The sequence below is a fragment of the Medicago sativa genome, chromosome 4, assembly GCF_051527215.1.
Source record: "Medicago sativa cultivar Bolivia chromosome 4, Bolivia_mono, whole genome shotgun sequence".
In the NCBI taxonomy this organism is placed as follows: domain Eukaryota; kingdom Viridiplantae; phylum Streptophyta; class Magnoliopsida; order Fabales; family Fabaceae; genus Medicago; species Medicago sativa.
Genome location: NC_140752.1, coordinates 67,394,712 through 67,415,579, shown reverse-complemented (window position 1 = coordinate 67,415,579; position 20,868 = coordinate 67,394,712). Strand labels below are relative to the sequence as shown.

The following is a 20,868-nucleotide window of genomic DNA, read 5'->3' as shown; positions in this document are numbered from 1 at the left end:
AACATCATCTCATCACATCACCACCATCGACAGTGAGTATAAAGTAGAGAGAAAGCATAGAAAAGTTTTTTTGGAGAGAGAATGTTAGTTTGTTCTTTTTAGTCACTAATAAAACTAGAATATCCGATTAATCACGTTTAAATATATAACTAATTCAATTGAATAGATGATTAATTTGATTCATAGTTAAAATTATGGTTAATCAATTGTGATTAATTTAACTATGTGATTAACCATAATTTTCAACTTGATCCAAATTGAGCATAGTTTTGTTTTTGATTAACCAAAGAAAAATTAGGTGTCTATCAATCATTTTTTATTGTTATCCTTAACACACTAATTCGTGTTGGATAAAAACAAATCATATGCACTTAAGTTTGTTTGTAAAATTCCTGTCAAAACAAAGTTTGTCAAAATATATCTGCCAAATGTTAAAATGCATATGTTCGTAAGTGTTTATTATAGGAAAATATTTGGTGTAGTTTTTAGTCCTTATTGTAAGAAGAAGAAAGAAAAATGCATTTCAAAGTATGGTTAAGATCAATTGACACTCAAGTATACCCCTATTTAATATGTGAAAAACATGCTTCCTAACTACACACGTTGTGAAAGAAAAACATGAATATTAAAAGTAGGGTTAAGATCAATTGACACTCAAGTATATTTGAAATAACAATTCAACTTTACAACATAAAATAAACTCTTAAGCTTTGTGGTTTTTTTCTTTCTTATTTCTTATATATTAAGAATAGGAGGGTATGTTAAACATCAAACTCGATGATGATGTTTATTAGCAAAAAAAAAAAAAAATACGCAACATGGCCACCGTAATTTATTTCAACCATTTTTCATGAAAATTGATGTTGTTGATATTTGAAGTGGCTGTCGAATAACAGTTGATGGCGCAATGAAGGATGACAACTTGAGTTTTTTGACGGTGTATTGTACATGTAAATACTAAGACCCTCGAGTCAGTAATAGATTGAGGTAAGTGAAAAATAGTCACATTAGTGTTTACCGTTCTTTCAAGATGAACAATCTTATTTAGTGGAGCTCAAGAGGAAAGTTTGGGAAAAATCTTGTTGACTTCATTCAATGATTCCGTTGTAACCACTACATGAAAATCAATGATTTACTTCGACATAAATGGCAGCTAATTCGTAGATAATTGATAGCAAAACATAATTAGCCACCTTTTAATCATGAATTAGCTGTCAAAAGGGTCGTAACATGGTTTGGGCAGCAAATTATCTAGCAAAATATTTCCTAATTTGCAACTAATATTTAAAATATCGTAGCTACTTTCCAACTAATACGTAGGAAGATATTGTTAAAAAGTTTATACTTCCTAGCTATTTAGTTAGGATATTGTCGCAATAATTTTGAAGTAAATAACTAGCAGCAAGTTCCTACTAATTTCGTAGTCATTTCCTAGATATTTATATTTTTTGTTTGTGTATCTAATCAAAATGTGATGACAGATACTACCCACACCCCAAATAATCCAAGTTACACCCCAAAATTACTAATATACCCTTTATTCATGTTCACTGCACATTAATTATCTATACGTAAATTCAGTTTACATAGTGTATGTAAACTCAGTTTACGTAGTGTATGTAAATTCAGTTTACGTAGTTTATGTAAATTCAGTTTACATGAGTTAAGCAAACTGAGTTTACATACACTATATAAATACATAAGTAAGTTAAGACTGAGTTTTAGTTCATGTAAACTGAGTTTACGTAGTTTATGAAAACTGAGTTTACATACACCAAGTAAACTGAATTTAAGTGTATGTTATTCCTTTTTAGAATATGTACGCAAACTAAATTCACGTGAGACCTTTATGTAAACTTAAATTACATTACCCTTCTACATAAACTTAAATCAAACAAATCGATGTCGATAGACAAACGTGAAATTAACAACAACTATAAACATCCATGGTAAAATTAACAACATCGAATAAATCATAGAGCAAACGATAAATAGAAACTCGAAGAAATTTATGAAATTCACTTACTTCTATTAATCGAATACGTATCAATGGAAGAGATGTTGATTCAATTGACGATTTTAGTAGGTATTGATTGCATATCCATGGTGGTTTGTGGGTGAATAAGGGGTGAGGGTTCGGAATGATAATAAAAGAAGGGTTTTTAGAAATTTAGATGAAGAGGACAATTTTGGTATTATTGTAAAATTTTTAATAAATTTGGGTGTAACTATGATTATATGGGATGAAACTAGAAAGAGTCAAATGTGATTAATCTTGATACTTAAAAATTATATTTAAAATGTTGATTAGTTGTCAAAATAGGCACTGATTCACCATCAATATCCAATGATTACTGACTAATTTCAGTTTTTGAGTTTTTCAGCCATGGTAGTGGTTATCGGAGTAATCGACGGCGACAGTGGTGGAGATCGGAGTAAGCGACGATCTAGATCAGTGAGGTGGTGGTTGTCGGAGCATGGATTAGGCGACATTGGCGAGAGAGAGAGAGAGAGAGAGAGAGAGAGAGAGAGAGAGAGAGAGAGAGAGAGAGAGAGAGATATGAAAGGGGGGTCTTTGACAAGAATGTATTTAAATATAACAAAATCAAAGTAAAACTAATTTCGGTGAAATGGTAGCTGATTATTTTGATATTTACTACCATTACAATTTGTAGCACAGTTATAGAGGCAAATCTTAAATTTCCTTGTAGTGAACTAGTAGATCACCCTATAAAATGCATTATATGATGGTCATGCATGAAATGGAAGGGTGATACATGTGTATACTAATGGATATTAGATGCGAAGCATTTCTCTTATAAAGAGTTATGTTTGGGTCTGTCTCGTCTCCAGCACATCTAAATATTATTTACTGGTAATAAAAAATATCATTTACTAAAAAATAAATAATAAAAAATGGAGCAACATGAGTTAAATCCATAACTTTTTTTACCAAAATCAAACTAACTGGATCAAAACTATTGAGAATTTAGCTTGAATTCTGTTATTTTCTATGCAACAATTTAACAAAGGAAATATATAAATTCCCTTGAAAGAAAACCTGGACGAAAAATAAAGAATTCAAACTTCTCAAATAAGGATTTTGAAATCAAATTTTGACTATGTATGTGTGTATATATATATATATATATATATATATATATATATATATATATATATATATATATATATCTTATGTATTGATCAACAATTTTTTTATCAAATATTAGTCACTACCAAATGTTTAAATCTAATATATATTGCTTGATTATATACTGGGTGGCTTGATTTTTACTACTCCCTTAATTTCTTTTAACAACCACTTTTCATATTGCTTATGCACAATATAGTTAAAAGAAAATCTAAACAAGTCGGTCTTAGAGTTGTATTTAAAATTTAGGATAACATTAATTTAAGGGAGTAGTAAGACGATCTGACATCATATGGTGATTGATTACACGGGAAGTCACCCAAATCTAAGCAACAATACAAGTTGTACGAGCGACCCAAAATTCAACTCGTTGAACAACCAAGCTCTTATAATTTCTTGGTTGTTGACTACCTCTAGTATATATTACTTTTTTAACATTTATTTAATTGTCGCATGTAATACCACATATATACCCAATGAGTCAGTTTAATAATTTATCAATCAAATAAAACCAAAGATTAAAAATTGTTACGGATCGGATCAAAGTCTTTTTGTGAGGTAGTCTAGTGGCTAGAATTCACGGTGAATAAGTGGGGTGTCCGGAGTTCGAACCCCAGCCCCTGCATATAATAATGCATTGTCCTACCAATTGAGCTAAGCTCATGGGACGGATCGGATCAAAGTCCTATCCTTATACATAAGGTCAATTCACAAAGATAAAACTCAATAAGACTTCCAAATTTCACAAAGATAAAACTCAATAAGACTTCCAAATACAATAGCAAATAACCTAGAAATTTGCTGTTGACACATACCATATGGCTGGGACACACATGTAAATGACCTTTTTGCCCCCTCGGCAGTTAACTGCCGAGGAATTTGAAATCCGGCTGCAGTTAACTGCCGAGGAATTCCTCGGTAGTTAACTGCCGAGGATTATGTTTCTTCAGATGAAACAGGAAACCTGCTCCCCCTACACACTATTTTCTCATCACCTTCATACCACTCCAATCCACCCCAAAATTCTAAAAAAATTTTCATCAAATCTTGCTCCAAAATGATTCAAGCATCAAGCATAGGATGATTCAACACACTTTTGACGTAAAAAAACAGGTATTGTGCATTTTATTCGGTTTATTTTTTGGATATGTCAGGGTAGTTTTACAACGTCAGCTACGTAACACTGTCATGGGGAATATCGGCAGTTTACTGCCGAGGAAATCCTCGGTACCTTACTGCCGAGGAAAACCTCGGTAGTTAACTACCGAGGAACTCTTGGGAAAAATTTTCAGGACGAAAAAATGGCAGCTACTGCCATTTTTTCAATTTTTTTTTGTTTTTTTTGTTTTGGTTCATTATGACATTGATGTTTATGCATTAGTAAGTTGTTAATTTATATTTTTGTGTTGTTTAATTATAGTAATGACCGAGAACGCGGAAGATGTTTCGGGAGAGACAAAACGTAATTTTGTCCAAATTTCCGGAGATGTCAAACCGCCTAAGGTTGAAGTCAAACCAAACATTGATGGAGCTTCCGTCCATGTTGAAGCTTCTAAATATGTTAGCCCCGGTGTCGTCCCACTTCAAGCCCACGAAGTTGACACGGCTAGGTTTTTTTCTGACGACATTAAGTTTCAAGATAGAGAAGAATTGCTTGGGTGGGTACGTTGTCAAGCAAACAAGGCGGGATTTACAATTGTTACACAAAGATCAAGCTTGATCCATCCAATATTGCGCCTAGTGTGTGAAAGGAGTGGAGCTCACAAAGTGCCTAAAAAAAAACCGAAGCATGCGACAACGGGCTCAAGAAAATGCGGGTGCTTGTTCATGATTAGTGGATATCAAAGTACGCAAACAAAGGAATGGGGATTGAACATTCTTAATGGAGTTCACAACCATGCGATGGAGCCGGCTTTAGAAGGACACATTCTTGCCGGTAGATTAAAGGAGGATGACAAGAAGATTGTACATGACTTGACCAAGAGCAAGGTGCTTCCAAGAAATATTTTGATACACTTGAAGAACAAAAGACCACATTGCATGACAAATGTGAAGCAAGTGTACAATGAACGTCAAAAAATATGGAAGGCAAATAGAGGTGACAAGAAGCCGTTGCAATATCTAATCTCGAAGTTGGAGGAGCACAACTATACTTATTACTCAAGAACACATGGTGAAAGTAATACAATCGAAGATATCTTTTGGGCTCATCCAACATCCGTTAAGTTGTTTAACAATTTTCCAACGGTTTTGGTTATGGACTCCACCTACAAAACCAACTTGTATAAGATGCCAATGTTTGAGGTAGTTGGGGTAACTTCGACCGATTTGACATATTCGGTTGGGTTTGGATTCTTGATGCATGAGAAAGAGGAAAACTTTGTTTGGGTTTTAAAAATGTTGCGTAAACTTCTTACTTCAAAGATGAATATGCCTAAGGTGATTGTTACCGACAGAGATGGGTCTTTGATGAAAGCGGTTGGAATTGTTTTCCCGGAAAGTTATGGTATGAATTGTTACTTTCATGTGCAAGCAAATGTTAAACAAAGGTGCGTCTTAGATTGTAAATATCCTATGGGAAAAAAGGATGGGAAAGAGGTGAGTAATCGCGATGTTGTCAAGAAGATCATGAGGGCATGGAAAGATATGGTTGAATCGTCCACTCAAGAGTTATATGCAAATGCATTAGTGGAGTTCCAAGATGCTTGTAGTGATTTCCCACCTTTCCTAGCCTATGCCATGACCACCTTGAATGAAGTGAAGGAGAAAATAGTGAGGGTATGGACAGACCGTGTGTTGCATCTTGGTTGTAGATCCACCAATAGGGTAGAATCGGCTCATGCTTTGGTGAAGAAATATTTAGACAATAGTGTGGGTGATTTGGGTACTTGTTGGGAGAAAATACATAACATGTTGTTGCTTCAACACACTGCGATACAAACAGCCTTTGGTCAGAGCGTTACCGTGTTGGAACATAGATTCAAAGATGTCACTTTGTACTCCGGCTTAGGTGGTCATGTGTCTAGATATGCTTTGGACAACATTGCTATGGAAGAGTCACGTTGTAGGGAAACGTTGTGCATGAACAAGGAAATTTGTGGTTGTGTTCAAAGGACATCTTATGGCTTACCATGTGCATGCGAAATTGCAACTAAACTCCTTGAAGAAAAGCCAATTTTATTGGATGAGATACACCACCATTGGCAAAGGTTACGCATGGGAGAAGAAAGTAATGAACTTGGTTTTTCGGTGGATGATGAGTTGAAGGGTATTGTAGAACGTCTCAAGAAACTCCCTTTCCAAATGAAGCTTGAAGTCAAGGAGGCTTTGCGGCAATTGGCATTTCCTGAAACCACCATGATGTCTCCACCACCACAAAAAGCAACAACCAAGGGAGCCAAGAAAAAAGTGGACATTGCGAGGTCTAAAGGAAGAATTACATCCACTAGCCGGATCCCTTCTTCTTGGGAGGTTGTTGATTCCCAAAATCCGGATAGTCAACCGTCACCATCACCAACAACATCATCATATAAAAGGAAAAAAGGTGCTCGTCTTGGTAAAGCACCAATTTCCCCACTTCCACCACCTTCTCGGTATCCAAAGCCTAAGGCTATCCCGGTTATGAGGCCTATTGATTATATGCCACGCTTCATGCTTCCATTTATTGAAAAAGTGGTGGATGTTATTGGCGATGGACATTGTGGATTCCGGGCTATAGCCGAGTTCATGGGCTTAACCGAACAAAATCATTTCATGATTCGTACACATCTTATTCAAGAATTGAAAGATCATAGAGATGATTATGTTGAAGTATTTGCGGGTGAGGATCGTTATAACTACATTTTAAATGGCTTACATCCTCCCGCAAATACAAAAAGTTGTGCACATCTTGTTGATAAGTGGTTGACTTTTCCGGACATGGGGCACATTGTTGCCAATTATTACAAAAGGTGTGTGGTTGTGTTGACAAATCTTGAAGTTGGTAACTCAGAATCTTTTTTCCCACTAAGAGGGCCACCATCGCCGGGCAAGCAAAAAACTCCCATCATGTACCTTGGGGTAATTCCTAATCACTTTGTGCTTATTTACTTGAGGAATGGTTGTCCACTACCTCCATCATCTACGGAGTGGCACAATCACAAGAAACAAGATGCGGTGACTTGGGAAGATGAGTATTTGGATCAACATGAGTTGTTCCGAAAGCTCATGGCTATTGAAAGTGGAAACAAACCGCCGAAACCACAAAAGGAATCAAACAAAGCGGCGCCTATTTTGTTGGACACTCCCGAAAAACCAAAGCAACAATTTGAAGTTATTGCGGAAGATGAGGAAGATTTTATGTCACTTGATCTTCTCCAATCACTTGGCAATTAACTAGGGATTTTTTTGTCGGTGTTAGTCCTTTTTTTTGGTAGAAATTACACCGACGTATATTTTGGGGTCAAAATTGTAATGCCAATTTTTTGTGGCCAATATATAAGTAACATTATGTAAATGATATTGATATATATGATAATATGACTTTTATTGACTTGAAACTAGTGCAATACTTATATATAGCTTATTAATGTTTACGCATTTGATTTATTCGTTATTACATTCCATTTAATTTTGTTCTAATCTATGATTATTTTGTTAAAGCTTTTGTCAAGTGAAACATGTCAGAGGTTGCAAGAATTGAAGGTCGTGTTAGGTATTGCGCGTTTAAAAAGACGGTTAAGGTTATGATAACACCGACGGACTCTATTGATGATTTGAAGACACAACTTAACACTTATTTTGAGCATCTTGGTGAAAATCAATATACACGTCACTTGTCTGCTCTAATGCCAATGATAGACCTAGGAGAAGATAGAGATGAATTCGCATGGAAAACGGCAAGCTATATGCCTTGGCTTATTAAAGACGATAGCGACGTCGGATTTATGTTTAGGAATATGGTGGAAAATAATGTATTATATATATATGTTCGTTCCATATGCAATTGTAATGAATGTAAGTAGGGATTTAATTTAATGATGTGTAATGATGTGTAATGACTTGTAATGTGTTGTTTGATTATGGACACTATGTTCCGTTTTGTTGAATTTCAAACTTTTGTGTGGTTTGAACCAAATGTCGGTTTGATTTAATTATGGACATATGTAAAAGATATTGTATTTTTCTTGTTTATGACCGAGTTTCATTGTTGTATAATTTGAATTGCATATGGAAATGCTCTGGTAAAATCACAGGTAAAAACTGGCCGAAAAATGGCTTGGAAATGCTTAGCATTAATGCAGAACCTGCTGTCTGCATAAATGCTTTCCTCGGCAGTTAACTTCCGAGGAATTCCTCGGCAGTTAACTGCAGCCGGAATTCAAATTCCTCGGCAGTTAACTGCCGAGGGGGCAAAAGCGTATTTTACATGTGTGTCCCAGCCTTCTCTAATGTGTGAACAACAATTTTCAATAACCTATACCAAGGAAGAGTCACAAAAACATTGAACAAGCGTTCAAAGCCGTTTTGAGCACTTAAGGCAGTCAAACGATCATCGGGCCCTTGCGCCACAAAGATATAAATTTGGTCTCTTGGGTTCAATTCCTACGGCTACAAACAACGCCAATGTTTTGATCGTGAACATAGATTTGTTTGATAAGATAAAAGACCGCACGGTGGGGATAGATGGATGGAAGAAATGTTCTGTTAATGGAGGTTTTAATTGGAATCGGTGGAGGTTTGGCTGGAATCCATTGAGGTTTAGTGGCTTGACGGAGATCCCAGGCCTCATTACGAGTAGCCATGATTAAGCAGCTCATTGACGCTTGCTACAATAAGAAGGATGATCTCGCAAAACTTTAGGGAATCCCTCATGGAAAGCTTGATCCCTGCCAGATGACCCTACTTTGCCAAGTTAAGGCAAAACTTATTTTCTATGTTCTTCAGCTCTAAGTTAAGCTTTTCATGTTACTTTGCTAGTTAAAAATTTATTTGTGTTATGTTCTGAATGTGGTTGATTATAAGTGCTTCTCTTTTATTTTTACAATTTAAACTGAGAAGATTGTGCATTTAGTGTTGGAACTACTAGGCCTTTCAGCAAGAAGGATACTCTCAAACAAGTCTGCACATAAAACTTAATAGTATGCACATACAACACTTAACAGAGAAAGATACTTAAACTTGTGATTTTAAAGCATCATATTTTCTTCAATGGCTCAAGATAAATTTTGAATGCATAACATTATTTCACATATAGAAATATTCCAAAACATTCCAGTCCCATCAATGGTTATAAAAAAATGTTGATGCCAGAATACATTTAGCACGAACATGCATATTATATCCATTCATATATACAAATTCAATATTTACGAAAATATTTGTTCATAGCTCACAGTTTACCATTTGAATACGTTATACTTTTTGGCCTTGCTCTTTGAACCCTGTTCTTTTGAGCTTCCAAATTACATTGATTGATTTTCTAGAAGGAGTTCATAACTATAGGGTATGGTTTATAGTTTAGTGAAAAGTGGACATTTCGTTCAAAATGTTGAGTATGGTTTAGGGGTAATATTGTAATGGATAATAGTATTTAAACACGAGTCGTTAGGTCGTGTAACTCTAAACTTGAATGATACAAGGGTATCCCAACCGCTCTGCAGTCAGAGACAGTCACACTTGCCCGAACTCCATGATCAAATCCCGTGTGTGTTCTTTGTTTGCGTTTTTCATTGAGAAAATGTACACAAATTGAGGAAATTGCTGATTGGATTTGATTAAAACTGAGTTGATCTTACACTAATATATGTTTTGATGTATTAATTATGTTGATTTAGATCTTCTTACTATAACTCACCTTTTAGGTGTGAAATCTATTAGCATATTGTCGGTAAAAAACTTGTTAGCTCTTCCTCATGCTCTGATGATTATATTTCATATTCTGCAAAGTTTCAACTTCTTATTCTTTGTAAATTATGGTAGTTGAAATTTAAATTTAGAAGGTCTTCAACACTACCTCAATTTTTCAATATTGTCTTAAGATTTTGATATTTACAAGGCGACATCGAGTATGAAAGCTTCAAAGATATAGACAAGGTGGTCGAGGTACTTTAAGTAACACTTATTTGATTAAAGCCATCACCTATACTTTGTTACTATTTTAATGTCTTTTGTTGTATACATACTTCTTGCATGCAAGAGATTTATGTCCAACGCAAAGCAAGTGACCTCATTAGTGATAGGCTGAAAAGAACCAGTAGCAAATGTTACCACAGGTTTCTTGAGGATATTTTTCACTTTTCCTATGAACATTTCCGCAAGAACACAATTATCTATGAAGGTATTACCTCGCACCTAAGTCCTTGGCAAAATCCGCACGAAAAACACAAATTTCGAGTAGTGGGTACATTTTGTATGTGTGAATGGACTGTTGGAGAACTAAATCGAAAGAAATTTACAATGTTGGGGACATAATCTAAATTTCTTTTTTACAGAGACCAATATCAAAGTTCTCAAATGCTAGACTAAAATCATAAATAACTCATAATTTTTATACTAGAGACTAAAGTTCCTCACGCTGATCCATTCACTAGAATAGTTACCCTCCTTCGTCGCCGTAATTTTGTTTATTATACTTTCTTTTTTCACCTGAAAAACAAATAGAACATTGTTCATTAGGGCTGGGCATTTTTGGATCCACCTGATCCAACCTGCCTGTACCAAGGATTTTTTGTGCTACGAGACAGTTTTGGTCGGGTTCTTGGGTTGCTTGGGTGAGCATATCAGACATTAATGGGCTACTTCGGTTCGGGTGGTCACTCTGGACTGTTGCAACCCTAACCTAATTGAACTTAACACTCTTAAATATTTTCTAGACAGATCCTGGCCCAAACCAAACACACTCAGTCCAAAACAAACCAAACCCTAATTTCTGCATATCTCCCTTAGTTCATGCACTTACATTGACACACTTCTCTCTCTCACTGCCGTCGTTTTCAGTTCTTCTGTTTGCTTCATGATTTCCTCTCTCTCACTATGTATCTGTCTTCCTCTCTCTCACTCTTAATCTAAACACAAATCCATCAAAATAGAAAATGAAATTTGATCTATGCTTGATTTCGTCCTCTGTTCCTGATTTCGTTCTTTGTTTTCTTCTTGCTTCTGTAATCGTTTTCTTCATGTTTGATTTTGTTCTTTGTATCTATATTTTTTCGTTGGATTTGTTCTGGATCAGTTCTATTTTTGTTTTTGTTCATTAGATGTGTTTAGATTTTACTAGATTTTTTCTAGGTTTCTCAATCTTAATCTTCTTCTTGATATATGAATTTACCACGAAAAAAAAGGTTCCCGCCAGCACAAGGTGAGATGCTTAACCACTATGTTGGACTGTTAACACAATTTGTAATGTAAGAGATATTATATATAACATAACATATAACTAAAAATGTCAGTATATACCTATTAAAAATGAAATGTTTCAGACTTTGATTCTGCCGAGTATTTGATTCTGCCGCAGTTAACATGTGATAAACACAACTAACTGCATAACCTTATACTGGCGTCAACCTCCAACGCCATCTATCCTCTACCCCATCCTGCACAAAAATGTCATAACACCTCACAACACTCCTCCTCCCAAGAAAATAAACAACGCCACCAATTCCAAACCACTCCACCTAACCACCAATTCCAACTTAATTAAGTGCTTGTATGTAATCTATTTCTATAATCAAATAATCATTGATGATAAAAGTAAAATTAAACTATTTTCATATAAGTTGCAACTTGTAAGATGTTTTAATAAGAGCTTATTGAGATAAGCTGGAAACCACTTATGGATGTGCCATAAGTTGTTTTTGTAAGTGCTTATGTTATAAGATATGGCTGTGCTATCATATTCTGTTTTCTTGATTATTATTATTTTTTTTTTTTGCAATGAAAGTTACATTAAAGGATCATTCCATTGTTCTTTTTGTATGCTCTCGTTCTCCTGTGGACCTGTGTATGTATAAGTTGTTTTGGCCTTTTTACCATCGCTAATATAACACTCAACTCTTAAATGAATTTTCAATCTCTACATAGTCAAAATCTATTTTATTTTCTTTATAAATATGCATACTCCATTCGTAATAACTTGCCGTACATTATGACACAAGCAGTAGGGTGATATAACAACTTATGCAAACCTCATGGAGCTTTCCATATCATTCTCCTAAATTAATAAAAGAAGAATTATTCCAACCTTGATAGCTATACTGGTAATTTGGAATATAGTTGGAAGCCCCATTATTTCGTGTAGTTTAAGATTTCAGGAATTTAATTGTGGGCAGTGCTTAGCTTCTAGGTATCAGAGTATTCTCAAATAATTTTTGGCATATGCTTCTCATTCAGATATTTATTTCACGGTATGGACATTCAATTTTGTTGTATATATTTCTGTTGCTGGGGCAAGAAGTGATGCTTTTGTTACAATATACCTTTTTATGAAGTTTTCTGATGTATGCAATTAGAGAGAAATGATATTTTTTTTCCTTCATGTTTATCCATCTTTTTCTTGCAATTGTTTTTGCGTGGTTTATGGATATAACGGAACTGAGTTTAGAAATTTAAAAACGATGATACTTGGTCTGAATTAAATTTGTTTGAAACATGAACAAGACATGAACAACCACCTGATCAATGATATTTGCAGGAGAAGGTATCATGGGATCCTCGTGATGAAGGTTTTGTCTATCGCGTGTATGAACAAAAATGAGCAAAACGACTAACAGACATGCTTACAAAGGCGAGGGAGAAATGGAAACGGCCTGAATGGATAAGTCCGGATGCTTGGACAGGTCTTGAAGCCTTCTAGAAAAGTTCTTACTTCTTGAAATCCTCCAATCAAAATAAGACCAATCGAGCTTCTGCAAGAGGCAGAGCAGTCTATACCTCAGGCCGCAAGACTCATATTGACGTGGCACTTGAGCTCGTAAGTGAAAATGACATGCACTATATTTGAACTCTTGTATCGAAGTTGTCTATTGATGTTAATAAAACGTATTGCACTTATATTAATGAAAACTGACTCTTGAATCTTTTATACTAATTATTTCTATATTGTTTATTTCAATCTTTTATTATATGTAGTCCAATAATCTTCAAAGGGATTTACGCCCTGATGAATTCTATTCACAAACCTACCAAAGGAAGACTGGTGCATATGGGTTGATAGTAGATCAGAGTCGACCTATGTAAGTTATTGACTGTATATATATTTTGACATTCATTTGGCTACTGCATGTCTTTCAAACATACATTGATTTTGACATCCATGATTGTTGAATTATTGGACATTTGGTGATTTGTTGTTGGTTAGTTTTCAAGTAGGACAACTCTTGGCATGTTTTTTCTGTTAATGAATACCATGCAAATTACCTATAAATAATGCCACATGACATATTTTTCTGTTAACGAAAATCATGAAATATTTATATATATATATATATATATATATATATATATGTTTCTTTATTGATCAGGACTCATTTAAAAAGAATTTGAGTATAGTACAAGCCTAAATTGATGGAACAATTGGAGGTGGTGTGCAAGAGGCTGACAATGCATTAGCACAATCTCAAGTGTCTATAGACCTAAACAAGCAATTGATGAGTCAAATGGCTGAATTAAAAAATAGTTATGGAGTGCCAGCATCGTTCAACTAATGGATCATGTAGTGCCACCCATCCTCTTTCACATTGCATAGTGATCATTGCATAGCGATTCCTGACCTTGGTTATCTCACATTAATTTGTAGTACTAGAACGACTTATTTTTAGACGTGCTTATTTTGTTGGTAATCTATTATAACTTGAGCATGTTATTGTAGTCGTAACTTTGATATTTTGAAGTTTCAGGCTATTTCGTAGTATCACAACAACAATTAAACTGAATGTGTTTATTATGTTAGCACAATATTACTTTTTGTGGCTTATTCAATGTGTTAACTAGTTTATTGGCATGGTATTGTTTTGCAAAATAGGGTATAAAACAAAATGATTTGCAGATTTGTGGTTTTGTTTTGCAGAATAGGGTATAAAGTAAAATTAGCCACAAAGAAAAATATTTAGCGTCGGCCATATCGACTGCAAATTTCTTTGACTTTTATGATTGACTTTAGCATCCGTTAGACCAACTCTAATCAATAACTATGACTTTTGAATATTGATTTTAGAGTCGGTGGGCTGACTCTAAGATTAGTTAACTGGTATGAAGTTGACTTTAGCGTTAGTGTAGCCGACTCTAAATTTTACAGATAGCGTCGGTCAGGCAGACTCTAAATATATTTGGTTAACTTTTTTTATTTTGAATTTAATAGCCTCGGCAGCGCGAAGAGTCAGTTTCAAACTTGGCTAAACCGACACTATATTAGCCTCAGTGGCCAGAAAGCCGACTCTATCTAGTAGCTTCGATTTTTTAGCCTGCCCGACCCTGACGCTAATCTGATGCTAGTTCTGTGTTAGCGTCAGTTTTTGCCATGTTAGAGTGGCTTTTTAGCCGACACTAAAACATTGTTTTCTTGTAGTGACTCGTGTATGCTACTGTCTTGTCTTGATTACTCGCTAAATTAAACAACCGCCTATGTGTCTTAATTGACCACCCGTGAGATTTATTGGTTTTTCCCTCTTGATTATCCTTGTTTTGTAATGTTTCATCATGTGAGATTTATTGATAAAAAATAAAAAAAAAATCCATTTCCCCATATCCGGGATGTCATTTTTCAGGGTTGTGTAGGCGTTTGTTCGAGTACCTAAAAATGTTGTTGTTTGTTTTGTAGTGGATTAAGTATCTTTTGTGCTCCCTATAATTACATTGTTGCTTATCCAACAACATGCTAAGTGAGGATAAAAATTAAAATATCTACACCATATCACCTCTTTATTGACGTGCTTTCAGAGTTAATTGGAGTAAAACAGTACCTCTTAAGGTGTCGTTTTTGTATGGAGAACAATTAACAAATTAATTCTAACAAAGGACAATTTAATGCATAGAGGTGTGATTCTATCTGATTTTTCATTGTGCTCAGGCGGGTTTAGGAAAGAGGAAATGATTAATGATATATTCTTGAAGTGAATTTTTTTGTAGCACTTGGCGTCTTCTGAATCAATGGTTTGGTTTGTCAAGAGTTGTTAGAGATATATGAGTTGTCACGAGCATCGATATTTCGGTGCACATGCTTTTAAAAATGATGTTTGTCACGAGCATCGACATGACTTCTCTTTGGATCATCTAGAAAGAATGTAATTTTTTTAAAAAAAATTAATAGCAAATCATTATCTCAGGATCAACTTCTTGATAGTATTAAACTTCATTCGTGGTGGAGGTTGAAGGGATTAAAACTGAATTTTTCTTTTAAGTTTCATTGTTGATACTCTTCACCCTCTCACTATACAAGGTGTATACCACTTTGTAATTGTGGTTCATGGTTCGACGATGTTTGTTGTATTTTGAATTCTTTGTTTTACTTCCATTTAAGCACATATTCTGCCTATTTCTGGGTTGGCTTCTTAAAGAAAATAAAAAATAACCATGGGGCAGCTGCCGCCATTATTCGTAGCTAACTAGCTATACCCAATTATTCATACATGCACATGTTAGAAGTAGGAAAATGTTAGGCCGGAATTAACCAAAACATGCACATGTTAGAAGTAGGAAAATGTTAGGCCGGAATTAACCAAAAAAGGAAAATGGTAGCCCAATTGATAGGGTCTATAACCAAATACCTTATATCTCCTGAAAAAGAAACCACCTTATATAATCTTTCAACATAAATTTCATTACCTCCACATAAAATTCAATGGCAAACAAACTCACAACTTCATTACCTTCGTAAATGACAAGTCTCGCAAATAAACTCAAAACATCCAAGTTAATAACATACGATGACAATATGTTTACAGATAATAAGTTAAAGTAAAGTGATCATAATATTCATGTATCCGGATCTACAATATTGACGTCTAAATTATTAATAATTAAATAGTTGGTGTTTCAATAAGAACCAAATAAACACTGCAACAAGACAGAAAATCAAACAACGTAACGCCGCACAATACGGCAAACAACAAAGTGGCGCACTCACACGATAAAATCATGAAGAAAAAAATCTAGATTTATGTGAAACTTAGATTGAAATAGAGAGAGAAAAAAAATATAAGGAGAGGTGACTTCGGATAACAATTGACCCAAAACCCCCTCATCAGTGAAGAAAATGGAATAAAAAACCTAGGTAGAGAAACTAGCCCTGACTTCTTAGAAAGGGAAGAGCTAAAAAGAACAATTCACAATTGTTTGCTATTCAAAAAATATCCACAACTCATTAATTTGACAATTGTTAGCTCTAACAAACTCCTAACTAAATTTTAACATATTCAACTAGTTAGTTTAATGCTAACTTCATTTACATACTCTATTGGAGCCTTAACCTAGCTACAACACCTCCATATATGCTATGAATAACATCGTTAAACTTTTTAACCTATTTTGATAAAATTAAACTTCTAATAAGCATTTTTTTTATCTATTATTGACTCATAACATCGTTAACAACATAATATAAACTATGAATCAAAATAAGATAAAATATAAATGTTTAATTTCATCAAAAATAAAAAAATATTGGACAAATGATTAAAATTGATAACTTAAGCTAATTAAAAATAAATTTATATTATAAAATCATAAAATTAATAATAAAATATTTCAATTATCATTTACATTTTGAGTTATAAAGAAAGGAAATTTGATTTCTTAAAAGTGGCTCAATGTTTTTTCCACAAAAAGTGGATTAAAGTTGGTTTTTCTTATAAAAATAGTTATTTATATTAAAACGGATTAAAGTATAATATATATTTAACTCTCAAAGGAGCGGAGTGTAATTCAAATATCTCATAGAGGAAAGGGGTATACGTTTTTCTATATATTTAATTTTTCAAGGTATGTGATCAGTATTTTGTGTATATTTTAACAGAAGAAAGAGGAAAGGTTCAATTCAAACTTCTCTTAGGGGAGTATGGTAATTTACTCTAATTGGAAATTACTATTCTAACCGAGCATTCTGCTATCAAATTGTAATTTGACACACCTTTCTTCTCAATCATTACTATTACGACTAGTGAAAATATGAACACTAATGTCCATCTATCCACTTTTCAACTGTGCTTAATTGTATATAGAAAAAGTTTTCAATTTTTGTATATACTATGATCAAATACTTTTTATGAAATTAAATTAAAATAAGCTTTTTTTATAGTGTACAATATGATTCCACTGTAATGGGGTAGTTTCTATTTTTTTTGGTATGAACTGGGTATCCTCTGTGCGCAAAGACCACAATGGAAGTTTTTATTTTATTTTAACTCTAGTTCGCCGACGATACATTACTTTTTGGTGAAAAATGTTGGGCCAATGCAAGATCCATGTGAGCAGCTATTTTTTTTAAGTTGTTTTTGGTTTAAAAGTTAATTTTGATAAAAGTATGTTGACTTAGGTGAATGAGGTAGATTCTTGGCTGGCTGAGGCAGCCATGGTTATGAATTGTAAGATTGGGAGTATTATTTTTGTGTACCTTGGGTTGCCGATAAAAGGGGATGCAAGGCGGGTCAATTTTTGGGAACCATTAATTGATTGTATATAATTAAGACTATGAAGTTGGAAGTGTAAAAAATTGTCATTGGATAGTTGCCTGATACTTCTTATTTTTATTTGGGTGGTAAGGATTTTAGAAAAACTACTTCGGTCAATTGACACTTTATTTGTTTAAGGTAGGAATATGGTGGTTTGGGGGTTCGATGGATGAGGGAATTTATTTTTTATTGCTTGGTAAGTGGTGTTGATGGATGCATGTAGATAGAGGAGGTTTATGATATAAAGTTATAGTAGCTAGATATTGAGAGGTAGGGGAGCTTATAGGAGGCAGGAAGGAATGATTCTGCTTGGTGAAAGCATTTGGTGGGGATTAATGAAGGTATGTGAATGGGTGTTGGAAGTTGGTTTCACGATAATCTGAGAAGGAAAGTTGGTGATGGGGTGAGTACTTTTTCTGGACGGATAACTGGGTGGATGGTGTTCCTCTTTGCGACCTGTTTAGTCGGCTATTTGATTTATCTGAGAATTAGTTCTTAACTGTTGCTGCTATATGCACCATTTTGGTTGGGGAGAAGCTTGGAAGCGGAGGCGGAGGGTACGGGAGGAGGATCTTGTTAGGGAATGTTGATTTTTGCTTCATAATATTGTTTTGTAGGATAATGTGTTGGGTAGTTGGAAACGACTTTAAGACACAGTTAAAGGCTACTCTGTCAGCAGTGTAATTTATCATTTCTTATCAGTTGTATAAGAAATTATAGATCGATTTATGGTTGATAATATTTGGTATAAACAAATTCCTTTAAAGGTGTCATTATTTGTGGGATGCCACTTTTGTAATTGTCTTCCAACAAAAATTAATTTAGCAAGACGAGGCATTATTCAAGCAAAAGCCAATCAGTCTGTTGGCAGGTGTGGGATAGAGGAAACAATTGATCATCTCTTTTTATGTTGTAATTACTTCGGTCTTATGTGGTAGCTTATTCAGAACTGACTTAGCATCTCTTCAGTTGAGTTGGATAACTTAGCAGCTCATTTTGCACAGTTTACTTAGACATGTGGTTTCTCAAGATCAATGCGTTTTTTTATTTTTTTTCATGCATTTGGACAATTTGGAAGGAATAGAATTACAAAATCTTTAACAACAAAGAAATTCAATTGCGAAAATTGCTCGATAAAGTTAAGTTGCTATTTCCGACGGTTGAAGGCAAAGAGTCCTAATTTTTTTTTTCATTATCATGTGTGGTGGCTTAACTTATTGTTGTGCATGGCTCTCACTATGTAGCTTTTTTTCTTTCTTACTTTTCCTTCAGTTGATTCCTTGGGTTTTGATGTTGTGATTGTTGTAATTAACACTTCATGTTTTGCTCACACCTTATGTTGGTTAGATCATTTTCATCGTTATAACTAGTCGAGATACCTGTGCTACAGCACGGGTAGCGCGGCTTCGCCGCGCTGTACGGCCGCGGCTCTGCCGCGTGTCGCGTCTCGGCTGCGCTTGGCATCGTGATTTTTTTTGTCTATAGTGAAAATATGTAAAAAGCAAAATAATGTATATATTGACTGGTAGTAATAAAAAATGACAAAATAATTAAATTTTAATATGAACAAATATATATTAAATTTTAGTATTGACGATATTAAAAAGCTAATAAATAAAAATAATCATAGATTTTATTTACTAATATGTTTTAGTGTGAAAAATACTAATATGCATCCCGTGAAAAAACATAATTAATTTTTTTTGACAAAAAAAATCATAATTAATGTATTATATAATATTGTTATCGTAAGATATATTTCATAAATAAACATATACTAACATATTCCCATAAAAAAAATACAGTGAGATATATTTTTGTTAATATATAGTCCATACACTGATATATATTTTATCAATATATAGTTCCCATTAGATTTTAGAAATAAGAATATACTAATATATTCTCGTAAAACAAACATATACTCATATATATTTTTATTAATATATAGTTCATAAACCCACATATTTTATTAATATATTAATAAAACTTAGGCAGTTGCGGTGTTTAAATAAAGATATTAAAAAATACGAATTAAAACTGAGCAGTCGTTGTAGTTACTAAAATGGGTTCTGTGTTACAATCGTACATTCCAACAGGTTTTTTAGTGATACATTTAAAAACAAAATGGAAAAAATTGAAGTATGATTAATCATAGTATATTATAATTTTTGTTTTGTTTTAGTATTGACGATATTAAAAAGATAATAAATGAAAATACATTTCATAAATAAACATATACTAACATACTCCCGTATAAAAATATATAGTGAGATATATTTTTATTAATATATATAGTTCATACACTCATATATATTTTATCAATATATAGTTCCTATTAGATTTCAGAAACAAGAATATACTAATTTAATCCTGTAAAACAAACATATACTCATATATATATATATATTTTTATTGATACATAGTCCATACACCCACATATATTTTTTGAATATATTAATAAAACTTAGGCAGACACGGTGTTTAAATAGAGATATTAAAAAAATACTAATTAAAACTGATCACTCGTTGTAGTTACTAAAATGGGTCCCGTGTTACAATTGTACACTCCAATGAATTTTTTAGTGATACATTTAAAAAAACGGAAAAATTGAAGTATGATTAATCATAGTATATTATAATATTGTTCTTGTTTTAGTATTGACGATATTAAAAGAGCTAATAAATGAAAATACATTTTATAAATAAATATATACTAACATATTCCAGTAAAATAAACATATAGTGAGATATATCTTTGTTAATATATAGTCCGTATACTCATATATAATTTATCAATACATAGTTCCCGTTAAATTTCAGAAATAAGAATATATTAATATATTCCCATAAAACAAACATATACTCATATATATTTTTATTAATATATAGTTTATACACCCACATATATTTTGTTAAAATATTAATAAAACTTAGGCAATCACGGTGTTTAATTAGAGATATTAAAAAAAATACTAAATAAAACTGATCACTCGTTGTAGTTACTAAAATGGGTCTCGTGTTACAATTGTACACTCCAACGGGTTTTTTTGTGATACATTTTAAAAAAACAAC

At 33.4% G+C, this 20,868-nt stretch overlaps 1 protein-coding gene and 1 long non-coding RNA gene across 2 annotated transcripts; both read left to right on the top strand.

Moving 5' to 3' along the window:
* The first annotated feature begins 4,427 nt into the window (after positions 1-4,427).
* LOC146931006 (PKS-NRPS hybrid synthetase cheA-like) lies at positions 4,428-7,693 on the top strand. Its single transcript, XM_085702493.1, has one exon. The coding sequence runs from the start codon at positions 4,574-4,576 to the stop codon at positions 7,523-7,525; it is 2,952 nt and encodes a 983-aa protein (XP_085558619.1). The 5' UTR covers positions 4,428-4,573; the 3' UTR covers positions 7,526-7,693.
* A 908-nt stretch (positions 7,694-8,601) lies between these two features.
* On the top strand, positions 8,602-14,102 carry LOC146931005 (uncharacterized). The gene is made up of 3 exons (XR_015006557.1): positions 8,602-13,100; positions 13,259-13,362; positions 13,651-14,102. It is a non-coding gene; the product is annotated as an uncharacterized LOC146931005 (long non-coding RNA).
* The last annotated feature ends 6,766 nt before the right edge of the window (positions 14,103-20,868 follow it).

Bases quoted from the DNA above. Each gene is read 5' to 3' on its own strand.
- LOC146931006 (XM_085702493.1), top strand. From the start codon at position 4,574: ATGACCGAGAACGCGGAAGATGTTTCGGGAGAGACAAAACGTAATTTT.